The sequence below is a fragment of the Ailuropoda melanoleuca genome, chromosome 7 (genome assembly GCF_002007445.2).
Source record: "Ailuropoda melanoleuca isolate Jingjing chromosome 7, ASM200744v2, whole genome shotgun sequence".
Classification (NCBI taxonomy): Eukaryota; Metazoa; Chordata; class Mammalia; order Carnivora; family Ursidae; genus Ailuropoda; species Ailuropoda melanoleuca.
The window spans coordinates 24195704-24209398 of NC_048224.1; the positions used below are offsets into that span (position 1 = coordinate 24195704).

At 38.1% G+C, this 13695-nt stretch overlaps 1 protein-coding gene across 7 annotated transcripts in view; it reads right to left on the reverse strand.

The window, feature by feature from the left end:
• KIF24 (kinesin family member 24) overlaps nucleotides 1-13695 on the reverse strand; it is an 80222-nt gene that overhangs the window by 44522 nt on the left and 22005 nt on the right. For all 7 annotated transcript variants that reach the window (XM_034664036.1, XM_034664032.1, XM_034664034.1 and 4 more), the window contains exons 2-3: nucleotides 4948-5595; nucleotides 777-966 (exon numbers count right to left, since the gene is read on the reverse strand). In XM_034664036.1, coding sequence (XP_034519927.1) covers nucleotides 777-966; nucleotides 4948-5570 — 813 coding nt within the window. In that variant the 5' untranslated portion in view covers nucleotides 5571-5595. The remainder of the gene's footprint in view (nucleotides 1-776; nucleotides 967-4947; nucleotides 5596-13695) is intronic.

Sequence of the window (13695 nt, forward strand, 5' to 3'; positions counted from 1 at the left end):
ATCTTCCCTCTATGGGCCTGCTGCTTCCATAAGAAGACTGAAGAGTTATTGCAGGGTACCTATCTGCATGAAATAAATTCCTTTGAATACCAAACCCTTTCTTCTTGGACTTTTTGTGGTCTTTCTGGCAGGGCGTGAACATATTCTTATGTGTCTAAATTACTAGTGTTTTATTTAAATCCTTATATGTTAGATGTAAAAGTGAAATCATATCTCTGGATTACATTTACTTACTAAATCTACCCTGTACAAAGTAGCCTGCTCAAGAGCCCAATTTCCACCAAGTTATATCTAAGCCCAAAGACAGTTGAGAATCAAAATAAGCAGTTGAGTGGCAATCTGGGACTTTGCTGCTCGAAAACATATCCTCCATCGTTAAACTCCAGACTCACACTCAGAAGAATAAGCTCACACTGTGAAAGACAGGCAAGAATTGAGACTGACTATGGGATCATCTCAGAGTCACTCTGGCGCATACACTCAGTGACTAGTCCTATCGCCAATTCACATTTTTTTTATCCCCTCGGTCCCCCCTTTTGCCAAAGAGGTATAATTACATTCATGTAAAATGTATTAAGTGAACGTATACTGCGATTATAATGCCCTAGAGTGCAGAAATTACGTTATTGTTTCCCCCACTTCACTATATTTTTTTTAAAATGAAGGCCCAAGGTATTAATGATTTACATCAGGAATGAATGCCAACACCCAAAACAGAAAAAAAAATCGACACACTTGATAATATTAGTTCCAAACACAAAAGGAAAGCATCATACCTGCAGAATATATTGTGTAAGGTCAACTGCTTCTTTCTTCTCATGAACAAGTAGAGTTTCTTTGTCTTCTACGGTAATAATATTAATTTCTCCACGACGTACCTCCCTCATGCCCAGAGGGCGTTTTCGAACACAAACTCTGATTTTCTCCATTTCTGTCCAAAGATTCTCTTTCTCTGAGGTGTTCTGTCTGATACATATTTATAAGTGGGCTTTAATTTTTTTTAATAATAGGATGCGGCTACTTATGAGGTCAAAGTATCAGCACATTTTGTTATTTTATATATACATTACACTTAACATATATACACACCTTACACATATATAAAACTTTCTCAGAATCAGCACTTTAATATGTAACTTTATACATATTAGGTATATAGAAAGTTCTTTTATTAACTGAATCCTCCTGATTACTTCTATCTCTATCCCTAACCCACTCCATCCTTTGTCCTGCCAACAACAAACAAAAAACCCCAAAACCCTAAGAGTTGCTCTAGCTCTAAGACTTGTGTGTTTGGCTCTTCCAAAACCTTCTAATGGTGGATGTTCTTTCTATATGTCCCCCCAAATCAGGCTGGTTAATCCTCAAAATCAAACAAAGTATGTTGCGACCACCCCTCCAAGGCCTTTAAAAGACATAAACCCATGTCTCTTGCTCCCTCTCAATCCAATTATTCTTACATATTTACCGTTTTCTCTTTTTTAAAAAAAGATTTTATTCATTTATTAGAGAGAGAGCACAAGCAGGGGGGAGAGGGAGAAGCAGACTCCCCACTGAGCAGGGAGCCCAACACGGAGCTTGATCCCAGGACCCTGGGATCATGACCCGAGCTGAAGGCCGACATTTAACCAATTGAGCCACCCAGGTGCTGTTTCTCTGTTTTTTTGACCATTCTATCTAATTTCTTTTTTTATCCTACCTGGGTTTACTAAATATCTTGAAATGGTGATAGGTTTCAATGTACTTCTCCTCTGTTCCTCCTAAGTATATTCTGCACCTCTGTCTTGCTTTCTTACTTCATCTTTTTGTGTTTGTTTGTTAGAACGTAATCCTATATTTTTTCTTCCCAGGACAATTTTACAACAGGTGCTGCCTACCACTATCACCCTTCTATTCAGATATATTTCTTCTCTGGCTCTGACTTCAGTGAACTTATCAACCTTAACAGCTAGAATGTTTAATGAAATATTCCTTGAGCTAGGGATACAATATTCATCAGGTTTACATACTGAGCCTAATGAGGGTATATATGTGTCTAACAACTGACCATTTACCTATATAGAAATTCCTCTTAACCTAAGTAACATAGGATTCTTGAAAGTAGTTTACCAGGATCAATGCCTTTGGTCCATATACTGAGAATGTCTTAGGTAAGACAAATTATTCCCTTCCTTTACACTTTAGAATTTGATTAATAGCCCCTAAAAAGCCAATGTAATAGATTTTACACAGGATATTTCACTATATAATTGTTTCATATCAATTTCAATTTTCTGAGCCCTCCAACTAGCTGGAAAATTACTTTTTGCCAGTATATAAATTAGTATAAAGGAGAAATAAAGGGGCGCCTGGGTGGCACAGCGGTTAAGCGTCTGCCTTCGGCTCAGGGCGTGATCCCGGCGTTATGGGGTCGAGCCCCACATCAGGCTCTTCCGCTATGAGCCTGCTTCTTCCTCTCCCATTCCCCCTGCTTGTGTTCCCTCTCTCCCTGGCTGTCTCTCTCTCTGTCGAATAAATAAAATCTTTAAAAAAAAAAAAAAAAAAAAGGAGAAATAAAATTTCTAATATAGTTCTATATATAGAACAAATAGTTCTAATATAGACCATAAAGGACTACTTCAGGCTTTTAAAGCATTTTTTAAGGGGAGGAGAGGGAGAGAGAGAGAATCTTTTTTTTTTTTTTAAGATTTTATTTATTTATTTGAGAGAGAGAGTGGCAGCGAGAGAGGGAACACAAACAGGGGGAGCGGGAAAGGGAGAAGCAGGCTTCCCGCTGAGCAGGGAGCCAGATGCAGGGCTCGATCCCAGTACGCTGGGATCATGACCTGAGCTGAAGGCAGACGGTTAATGACTGAGCCACCCAGGTGCCTGGGAGAGAGAGAATCTTAAGCAGGCTCCATGCCCAGGTACCCTTAGAAGGCTCTGGTTTTAACACCCAGTGTTCCTTAGAAGAAATAAGCTGTGTCTTTCTGACATGAAGAGTTAAGACAGCTGGAGTTAGGTCTACTGAAGATCTCTAAATGCATTAGACTTTTATTAAAATTCTGAGACCAGGGGTGCCTGGGTGGTTCAGTGGGTTGGGCAACTGCCTTTGGCTCAGGTCATGATCCCAGGGTCCTGGGATCAACCCCCATGGGAGCCTACTTCTTCCTCTCCCTCTGCCGTTCCCCCTGCTTGTACTCTCTCTGTCAAATAAATAAAATCTTTTAAAAAAAATTCTGAGACGAGTAATTTATTTTGAGCTTACTTGATTTGAAGCATCCAAATAAAATACTCTTTGGATAAGATGACATCCTAACAGCAAGCCTTAAGTTGGTGAGGGAGTTTCCCAGGGTTCTGAAACCCTGACTGCTACTTGGAAACATTTGGGTGAGAAGATAATATGAGGATTATCGGGGAAAATATCTTTTATCTCTATTTCCCTAATATAATAAAGAGTGGGAAGAGTGATAAAATAATGACACAAAAAGTAAGAAAGCTCAATGGAATAGCTTTCACTCTGGGTTTGTCATGTATAAACCTCTTACAAAAGCACTTATCTCACCATATGGTTGTTTGTCTTCCCACTCACTCTCCCTAAGAGTCTAAGGGCCTCCACATATCCTAATTATCTTTACATCTACAATCAGACCTAGATGTACTTAATATGTGCTGAATAAATGAAATAGCAATATTTAAACTAAAACCTTCATTCTGTCCAAATTAATAATGCAAGCCGGCATCTTTATTTATAAATAATTCCAATTTAGATTTTTATGTGTTGTTCAATAAAATACTGTAATATTCAAGAAAATATCTGTTCATTCACCAGAGCTAACCAATAGAACAGCAACAATCCTGGCTTTGATAGTCATGGAACAATCTAGTTCTCTAACAATTAAAAGAAGAAAAGAGTACTATATGCTCTGTGCTCTGCTAAACCAAATAAAGATTTCTGAAATACTATAAAATGTACTGAGTATTTCAAATTACTAAAAGCACTTTAACCTGTAAAATTGGCCTTTTATATTTTTGGGGGAATAAAAGAACTGGTTGGTTATGAGATCCTCTGAAACCTTAGCTAATATAAAGACCAGATGTAAATACACACCTTGTTTTAAGGTATGAATAATAGCCTTAAAAAAAAAAGAAAATGTGGCTTAAGAATGCATTTTGTTTCTCCATAACTCACCATATATAACTTTTAAAATAACCAAAGAACAAATATATGTTATTTTTAAGAGAAGATGTTTTCTATATACCAATGCTATTACTAGGGATTATTCAGTATTTCAGCTCTTAGGGACCTTATTTCAACATTTAACTCAAAGCCCTAGATGAAAATAACTTATTATCGCCCTGACTCTCAAAGTCTAAACTACATCAAAAGTGTCTTACTCTTTTGCAATCACCAAAATCATATGTTCTTGCAGGGCTGGAACTGAAGAAAGCACTCAAATTCAGGACCATATTTCAATGTGTGCAAGTAAGCTAACCGCACGAAAGACCTACTTAATTCCAGCCACATGCTCTTTGTTTTTAACTAAGCTTTATGTCTCCTGGCTGAAGTGAATTTGATAGCCTTAAAAAAAAAAATCCTGTGGAACACACACACACACACTTTTTTTCCATTGCAGAAGGCCAGTTAACTATTCTACCTTCAAGGATGCATTAGATGTATCATGTTACACTATAATAAATAACAGAAATAGGTCTGCTAACGGAATAATAGCAGATCCTGGCAAGTGGCAGCTGTTTGACATACGTGAACAATATCATCTTTCTCCCATCTGGAAAGTCCCAATTCCTCATGAACTTCCCCCCATCAAGGTACTTCTATTAATGTTGCAGAAGCTGTTCACTATACTTTTCTGTACATAAGGAGTAGTTGCTCTCAGTCATGGTGAGGCTTGCCCTTGCCTAATGCTACCCTCTCCCCTATATCCCAATAAAGATAAAAATAATTACCTGATACAAGAATGAGGGATTCCATAGTTATACCCTGAAACATGAGAGACTCTTTGAATAATGGGAATATCATAATCCCCCAGTAGTGGAGAAAAGTGATTTGATGAAAAGAGTGAGGTGTTAGTTTCTGTTTGCACACAGGAAGCAGCAGCTGCAGCACTCGGAATTCCTGTTTTTGTATGGGATTGGGAATCATCTGGCAGCATGTGCTCCAGCACTTTTAGGTAACCAGACTTCTGTTCATTTGCAGAAAAATCTGATAAACAGCACATTTCGAACCCATTGTTGTTGGTAGTTCTGTCTTTGCTGTCAGCAGGAGAATCAAAATGCAGTTGCCTGCGAGGGCCAGTTCTGGACTCCCGAGCCTGACTGCACCGGCTGTTTGTCTGGAGAGGATGCTCTGGGCTACTGACTGCTTTATCTTCTTCCTGCATAATTTTAATGATTTTGATAAGTTGGAAGAGACGTTTGCGGTCGTTCATGTCATGGACTCCCAATTTGGAGTAGTCCTTCATTGTAACCTTGGCTAATTCATCTATTTTTTGAAGGCCAAGGGCAGTAAAATGAGGATAATACTGTGCAAGTTCAGCTTCACAAAGACATTCATACAACCAGGATGTCATTTTTGTGAATGAGTTTCTATAAATTCTGAAAAGGAAAAAAAAGCCATTTACTTGAAATATAGTATATATAATTATTCCTTTAAAAATTAAAATCACAAAACAAACATGCAGAAAAATCCATTCTAGCATACCAAGTTTTCAAATATATTTTTCTTCTGAAATAATTAAACAGCACAGTGCATAAGCAAAGATGCTTATAATGCATTTGTAGTAACAGGTGTAATTTGTTCATCTGCTTAATACAAATGGAACTTCAATTGCATATATACACAGTACATGCACATACACACACAAAGCAAGTCACTTACTTCTTTCTAGGGAGTTCCTTCCAACCTTGTAATGTCTACTTAACACATGCCACCAACTATCGAAACCTTGTTCCCAACCACTGATTGTAGCAGGACTAATTTTAGATGTTCAAGTTAATGTCAAGGCATGTTGCACAACTGTTTCCTATGATTAATGAACAAAGGCTAAGAACTCTTTCAGAATGGAAAGGAGAATTAAATAGCAAACCACAGAACTGATATAACTCAGAGGAAATCACATTTGTATCTGCTAAGTACTGATAAAAGTTAGTCGAATAAAAACATCATTAATTCAGAATCTAATTCAGGATCTCAGATCATTTTAAAAGGTAGGTGAAGGTAGGTGGTTGTAGATGTTAACTTGTACAGAATATGAATAAAATAATTTACCTGGGATAAATAAATAAATAACCTACAGAAGTTAATTCTATGGTCGACATTTTATATGGTTGCTGGAGAACCTGACCGGCTTAGTAGGAAGAGTATGTGACTCTTGATCTCAGGGTCGTGAGCTCGAGCTCAACACTGGGTGTAGAGACTACTAAAAGAATAAATAAATAAAAATAATAATAAACTTAAGGGGCGCCTGAGTGGCTCAGTCGGTTAAGGGTCTGCCTTAAGCTTGGGTCATGATCCCAGGATCCCGGGATCGAGTCCCACATCGGGCTCCCTGCTGAGCAGGGAGTCTGCTTCTCCCTCTGCCTGCTGTTCCCCCCGCTTGTGTTCTTTCTCACTTATCTCTTTCTCCCAAATAAATAAATAAAGACTTAAAAAAAAAAAAGATTTTAGAAGTGCCTGGGTGGCTCAATCAGTTAAGCATACGACAATTGATTTTGGCTCAGGTCATGATCCCAGGGTTGTGAGCCCCATGTTGGGCTCCATGCTCGGTGGGGGGTCTGCTTGAGATTCTCTCTCTTCCCCTCTGCCCTTTCCCATTTGCACTCATCCCCTCTCTAAAATAAAATCTTAAAAAAGATTTAATATGTTTGAACACTGAAATGCTTTAAAAATGTTAACACCAAGGTATTTAATCAGATACTAATAAATGATGTGGTAATAACACATAATCCTTGTCTATTACTAAAGTCAGTACCCTGAGGAATTTTCCACACTACTGCTAATCAAGTTCAAGCTCATGAACATATTAAAAACATCTTCTTTCTAAAAACTGTTTTATAATTCAATTTTCAAAATTCAGTTAGTTAATTCTTGGTAAAGCTTTTCTGTTTTTCATTTTAATTTATATTTTGTCTTCATTCTAGGAGAAACAGAGTTCAGGGCCACATAAAGGTGATTAAAGAACTTTCTATAATTAACTTTGGAGGAAATGTTACTTAGGGTAAGGAAAAGGCCAAAGAGGTTACACATTCTGAACTCATTCTGCCCCTTTCCATTTGTGGAAGATTTGGGGGAGTGGGGGAAGGCCACAAATTCTTTGCATGTCCTTTCACATCAAAAGGCAGTGTCTTTTTCCTCCCATTGCATCTAGGCTGGCTTTGTGACTGTTTTGCCTGACGGAATGTGGTGGAGTGACACTGTGTGACTTCCATGCCTAGGCTTCAACAGCTTCTGCTGTTCTGTGACAGTTCTGCTGCTGCCATGTGAAGAAGCCCAGCCAACAGCCATCATTGAAGCCAGACATGTTAGAGAAGCCATCTTAGACTATTTAGCCCCAGTGGCACCACCAAATGACTACAGCCACATGAGTGACCCCCAGTGAGACCAGAATTACCTAGCCAGGCCTAGCCCAAATATGTGACTCACAGAAATGTGGGCAAATAAAATAGTATTGTTTTAAACCACTTAATTTTGGGGTAGTTTACTACAAGCAGTAGAAAACTGCAACACTGTTTCTATGCCATTTTAAGCGTTGTACCTTTGCCGGAAATGTTCAACCCCGTCTCCTGAAATGAGTTAAGACAATCCTTTCAAAAATGCTCGAAAGCTCTCTGCCCCACCCTCCCATGAAACCTTCATTTCTCCTCCTCTTATACCTTTTTACCACCAAGCACCCTATGCAGTAGCCGAATCAGGCCAGCCATCCCTTTACTACTGTTTCTTCTACCTGGAATGTCTGTCTTTCCCAAGAAAAACCCTACTTATATTTTTCTTCTGTGAGGTATGCCCTAGGCAAAGGTTTACTGGTATTTCCTCTGTACTTTAGTAATAATAATAGCAACTCATACTGTTGAGCAATTATTATGTAGCAGGCACTGGTCTAAGTACTATTTGTTAACCTTCAAACAATCCTATGAAGTAGATACACGTGTGATCTTCGGCAAGTTACTTAACATCTATGAAACTTATTTTTCTCAACTGTTAAATGGGAATGTAACAGTCCCCACAGTGCCTACGATTAGAATTCAATGAGAAAATACTTGTAAAACTCTCAGCATAATGCCTGGTACATACTCAGTGCCCAACTAAATGTTGGTAGTTATTACTACCTTGATTTCTTTTTTTTTTTTTTTTAAGAATTTAATTATTTGACAGAGAGAGAGAGAACAAGCAGGGGGAGCGGCAGGCAGAGGGAGAAGCAGGCTAGCTCTGAACAGGGAGTCCGATGTGGGGCTCGCTCCCAGAACCCTGAGATCATGACCTGAACTGAAGGCAGATGCTTAGCCACCAAGGTGCCCCCTACTGTGATTTATTTTTTTTTATTAGTATCTTCATCTAGCACAGAAGCTAGAATAGGATAAGCCTTCAACGTTTTGGTATGTTTTAAGTTACTTCCAAACAGTTACATTTCCTATGTGACAGCCTAACCCAGAGCAACAGGTTAAGTGCTATGCAGTCTTAATTTCTACAGGTTGTACAAAATCCTGTATTTCACACACCTGTTCCCTTGGTGACATACCAAACTCTGATTACCATGACCTGTACTGCATCCCTTAATCAGTACCTGAAAGACTAATGTGTTCATCTTGCAATGCTTGGGTATCCTATAATATCATGGGAGGGGAATATGCTGGAAACAGCAGTAATCTGGTTATGCAGATTAAAGCAGCTGCTGGCATACTTCTACAAAAACTGGCAGCATGCTGTCTTTCTGAGCCCTATGGTTAGCCTACATTCTTTTATTTTATTTTTCGTGTTTTCTTTTTTTCAGTGCAGAAAGGTGTTTTTATTAAAACACAGGGACAGGGCCCATGGGTAGAAAGAGCTCCTCTTTTGTTTTAAAATTAGATATGTTTTTTTGGTATCATGTTCCATTTTACAAAGGTCCAACCTCCTCCTTCTTCTGAGGTAAACAACAGAATCACCCTAGGAACTTAAAAATATAAAGATTCTGAGCTCCATCTCAGATACACAGAAAAATAAAAAACAAAATAAAAAAACCTTTCCAGGCATTGATGGTTGTCCCCCTCGTTACCTGGGGACAGTGAACACTGAAAAAGTTCCCCAGGTGATTATTTTAGTCCACTGATCTCTATCTATCAAAATTACAAATGCAAATCCACTGACCCAGCAATTCCACTTCCAGGAACCTATCCTACAGATACTGTGTGCAGGTACAAAACGACCTAGGTAATAAAGTTATTCACTGCAGCACTTTATATAAAAGGCAAAGAATCAGTACGGGGGAGGGGGGTGCCTGGGTGGCTCAATCAGTTATCCGGCTGCCTTTGGCTCAGGCCAGGATCTCAGGGTCCTGGGATCAAGCCCCGCATCGAGCTCTCTACTTGGCAGGGAGTCTGCTTCTGCCTCATTCTCTCTCTTAAATAAATAAAATCTTAAAAAAAAAAAAAGGAATTAGTATAGGGACTGGTTAAATAAACAGTAACCCATTAAATGGGATACTATGAAGCAATTACAGAAAACAAGTAAACTCGCAGTGTATTATTTTAGAAAAAGTACACTCTCCAATATATTGAGAAGTGACTAAAGCAAGGTACAGAACAGTTTGTATGTTTGTAAGGGTTTGTAAAGGTACCACTTATTAAAGAGAAAGATAACTATCTATGATAGATCTATATATTTGCTTATTAGGCATAAACTGTCTCTGATAGGATGCACAAGAAAGTAATAGTGTCAGTCTCTGGGGGGAGGGGAACTAGTTGGCAGAGGGCAAGTATGGGAAGGAGATTATTATATACCAATAAATGCCAGTAGGTATTACCTTTCCTATTGGCATTTCTATTTCACTGCTGTCTCCATCACCCAGAGCAGGACCTAGAACAGCTGTTTTTTTAACTTTTGAAACTGACTATATAATTTATTTTAAAAATATATTTCTAAATCCATCTACCTCCCTCCCTCCCAGCCTTCTCAAATTGACCTGATAAAACTTATTACTATTTCAGTGTTTTTCCATCTAGCCTTTTATTTTTAATGCATTTTTTTACATTGTATATGACATCGTACTCATAACCATATTGCAATCTACTTTATTTAACATAAGCATTTTCATATGCTGTTTGTTATAGCCATTAAAAACAATTCGCACAATTACAAATAGTGTTTGCTGAATAGATGAATTACCCTGGGGAGATGTGATTTCTCTCTCCAAACTTCTATAGTGTTTCGATTGTAAAACTGATAGGGCACTTATTATAAATTCATATATATTTATTTATTGCCAGCCTTGTTCTAGAGACGATGTAAAGTGGCTCTGCCCTATATTATAGTGTGAATTCTTCAAGAGAAAAGTACTATGATCCACTCGGTCTAGCATTTGAGCTAGAAAGATAAGTAACAAGTATTTGCTGAATGAACACAATCTGCTTGGACAAAGAACAAAAGTTCTACCATTTCTGCTTTTTATTTTTTATTTTTATTTTTTTTTAAAGATTTTATTTATTTATTTGACAGAGATAGAGACAGCCAGCGAGAGAGGGAACACAAGCAAGGGGAGTGGGAGAGGAAGAAGCAGGCTCATAGCAGAAGAGCCTGATGTGGGGCTCGATCCCATAACGCCGGGATCACGCCCTGAGCCGAAGGCAGACGCTTAACCGCTGTGCCACCCAGGTGCCTCCATTTCTGCTTTTTAACCAAGGCAACTACATGATTACAACATTGCATGAAGCTTGCCTGTGTGACTCTGGAGCCATTTTCTCGGTTTCCTAACTCTGCAAGTTCCATCACCCAAAGTAATGGGGACAACCTCAGGGTCCTTACAACCTAGAAGAGCCTGATACCAACACAATATCTTCACCTTGAACACTTCATATGGCTCAAAAAAAAAAACATTTTATGTAATAAGGCTAATCACATTATTTCAGAACTTAGTGCACAGTCATACTACATTGATGATCTGATTAAACTAAAATTTATTGTTACATTTTATGCCAAGAACTATGTGTAAGTCCTTTACATAAACTATTTATTCAATCTGGCTAAACCAGAATTCCATTTTATTTTTATTTTTAAAGATTTTATTTATTTCTTTATTTGAGAGAAGGAGAGAGAGCTCACGCATAGGGGAGCACGAGAAGGGGGAGGGGCAGAGGGAGCGGGAGAAGCTGACTCTGCTGAGCAGGGAGGACGTGGACCCGGATCTCAGGACCCTGAGATCATGACCCGAGCCCAAGGCAGATGCTTAACCAAATGAGCCACCCAGGCACCTCTATTTTTATTTTTATTTTTTAAGATTTTATTTATTTTTAGTGAGAGAAAGAGTGCATGTGAGTGGGGGGAGGGGGAGAGGAAAGTGGAAGAGAGAGAAACCCAAGCAGACTCCATGCTGAGTGAGGAGCCCTACATGGGCCTTGATCTCACCACCCCCAGATCATGACCTGAGCAGAAACCAAGAGTCAGACACTCAACCAACTGAGCAACCCAGGTGCCCCAAGATTATTTTTTTAAACATGTCAGTACACTATCAAAGAGTTTGTTTAGTAGTAACTAATATAACAGAAGATAACTGGATTAGGAGTCAAAAAAACCAGGATCCAGTCAGGCTCTACCAAGACTCAGATGTGATACATGGTTAAATTATTTAATGTCTCTGGGCCTCTTCAAGTTTAAAACTAGAGTAATTTCTGCAGGTATTGACTTAGATATGTTAAAGTACTCCATACATGTACTGATTGTATAGCAGACATATTCTGTAAAGTACCCACAAACTGTTTGGCAAATGGTAAGTACAGCATTTTAAAATATAAAAAATTTCAAACATCAGGGAGCCTGGATGGCTCAGGCGGCTAAACGTCTGCCTTCGGCTCAGGTCATGATCCCAGGGTCCTGGGATTGAGGCCCACATCCGGCTCCCTATTCCTCCCTCTCTTTCACACTCCCCCGCTTGTGTGCTCGCTCTGTCAAATAAATAAATAAAACCTTTAAAAAAAATTTTCAAACATCACAAAAGTAAATAGAATTATACCATAAACTTCCATATTAACTAACCCTAGATTCTTCAATTATCAAAATTTGCCATACTTGCTTCCTCTATCCTTTCTTTACTTTGCTGAAATATCTTAAAGTAAATCCCAGATATGTCATTTTACCTCTAAATTCATTTTTAAATGGACACTATTTTAAATATATTTTAAATGCAACTATAATGCAATTATTATACCTAATTAAAAATAATTCATTGGTATCTTATATTTAGTCCATAATCTAATTTCCCCAATTATCTCAAAAATATCTTTTAAAAAATTTATCTTTAAATATATGTGTATATATTTATTTTTTATCGAGGTATAACTGACACACATTTTCAGGTGTACAATATAATGATTCAACATTTGTATATACTGCAAAATGATCAGAAGTCTACTTAACATCTGTCACCATAGAGTTAAATTTTTTTCTTATGATGAGAACTTTTAAGACCTACTCTCTTAGAAACTTTCAAATATGCAAAACAGTATTATTAACTATAGTTGCCATGCTGTACATTATTACACCCTATAACTTTTAACTGGAAGTTTGTATTTCTTGACTCTTTTTACCCATTTCATCCACCCCCACAACCCCTACCTCTGGCAACTACCAATGTGGTCTCTGTATCTATGAGGTTGGTTTTTGTGGTTTCTTTTAAGATTCCATATATAAGATCATACGGTCTTTGTCTTTGATTTACTTCACTTAGCATAATCCCCTCAACATCCATTCACGCACACACATATACATATACACTACTTCTTTATCCATTCACCCCCTGATGGACACTTAGGTTGTTTTCATATCTTGGCCATTGTAAATAATGCTGCATATATCTTTTTGAGTTAGTGTTTTTGTTTTCTTTGAATAAGTCCCCAGAAGTGGAATTGCTGGATCATATGGTAGTTCTATTTTTTTTTTTAAGATTTATTTATTTGAGAGAGAGTGAGGGAGAGAGAATCCTCAAGCAGACTCCCCCCTGAGCATGAACCCCTACATGGGTCTCTATTCCAGGACCCTGAGCTGACTACTCAACCAACTCAGCCACCCAGGTGCCCCCTATTTTTATTTTTTTAAGGAATCTCCATAGTGGCTGTACCAATTAACATTACCACCAGTAGTGCACAAGGGCACTTGTTTCTCCACATCCTAGCCAGAATTTATCTCTTGTCTTTTAGATAAGAGCTATTCTAATAGATGCAAGGTGATAGCTCAATGTGGTTTTGATTTGCATTTTCCTGATGATGAGTGATATTAAACATCTTTTCATGTTCCTGTTGGCCATCTGTATGTCTTTGGAAAAATGTTTAGATCCTCCACCCACTTTTTTTATTCAGACTTTATTTTGCTAGAATTGTAGGAGTTCTTTATATATACTCTGGATATATTTTGTAAAGATTTTATTTATTTGTCTGAGAGACAGAGAGAGAGAGAGAAAGACAGTCCAGGCAGGGGGAGTGGCAAGCAGAGGAAGAAGCAGGCTTCCCACT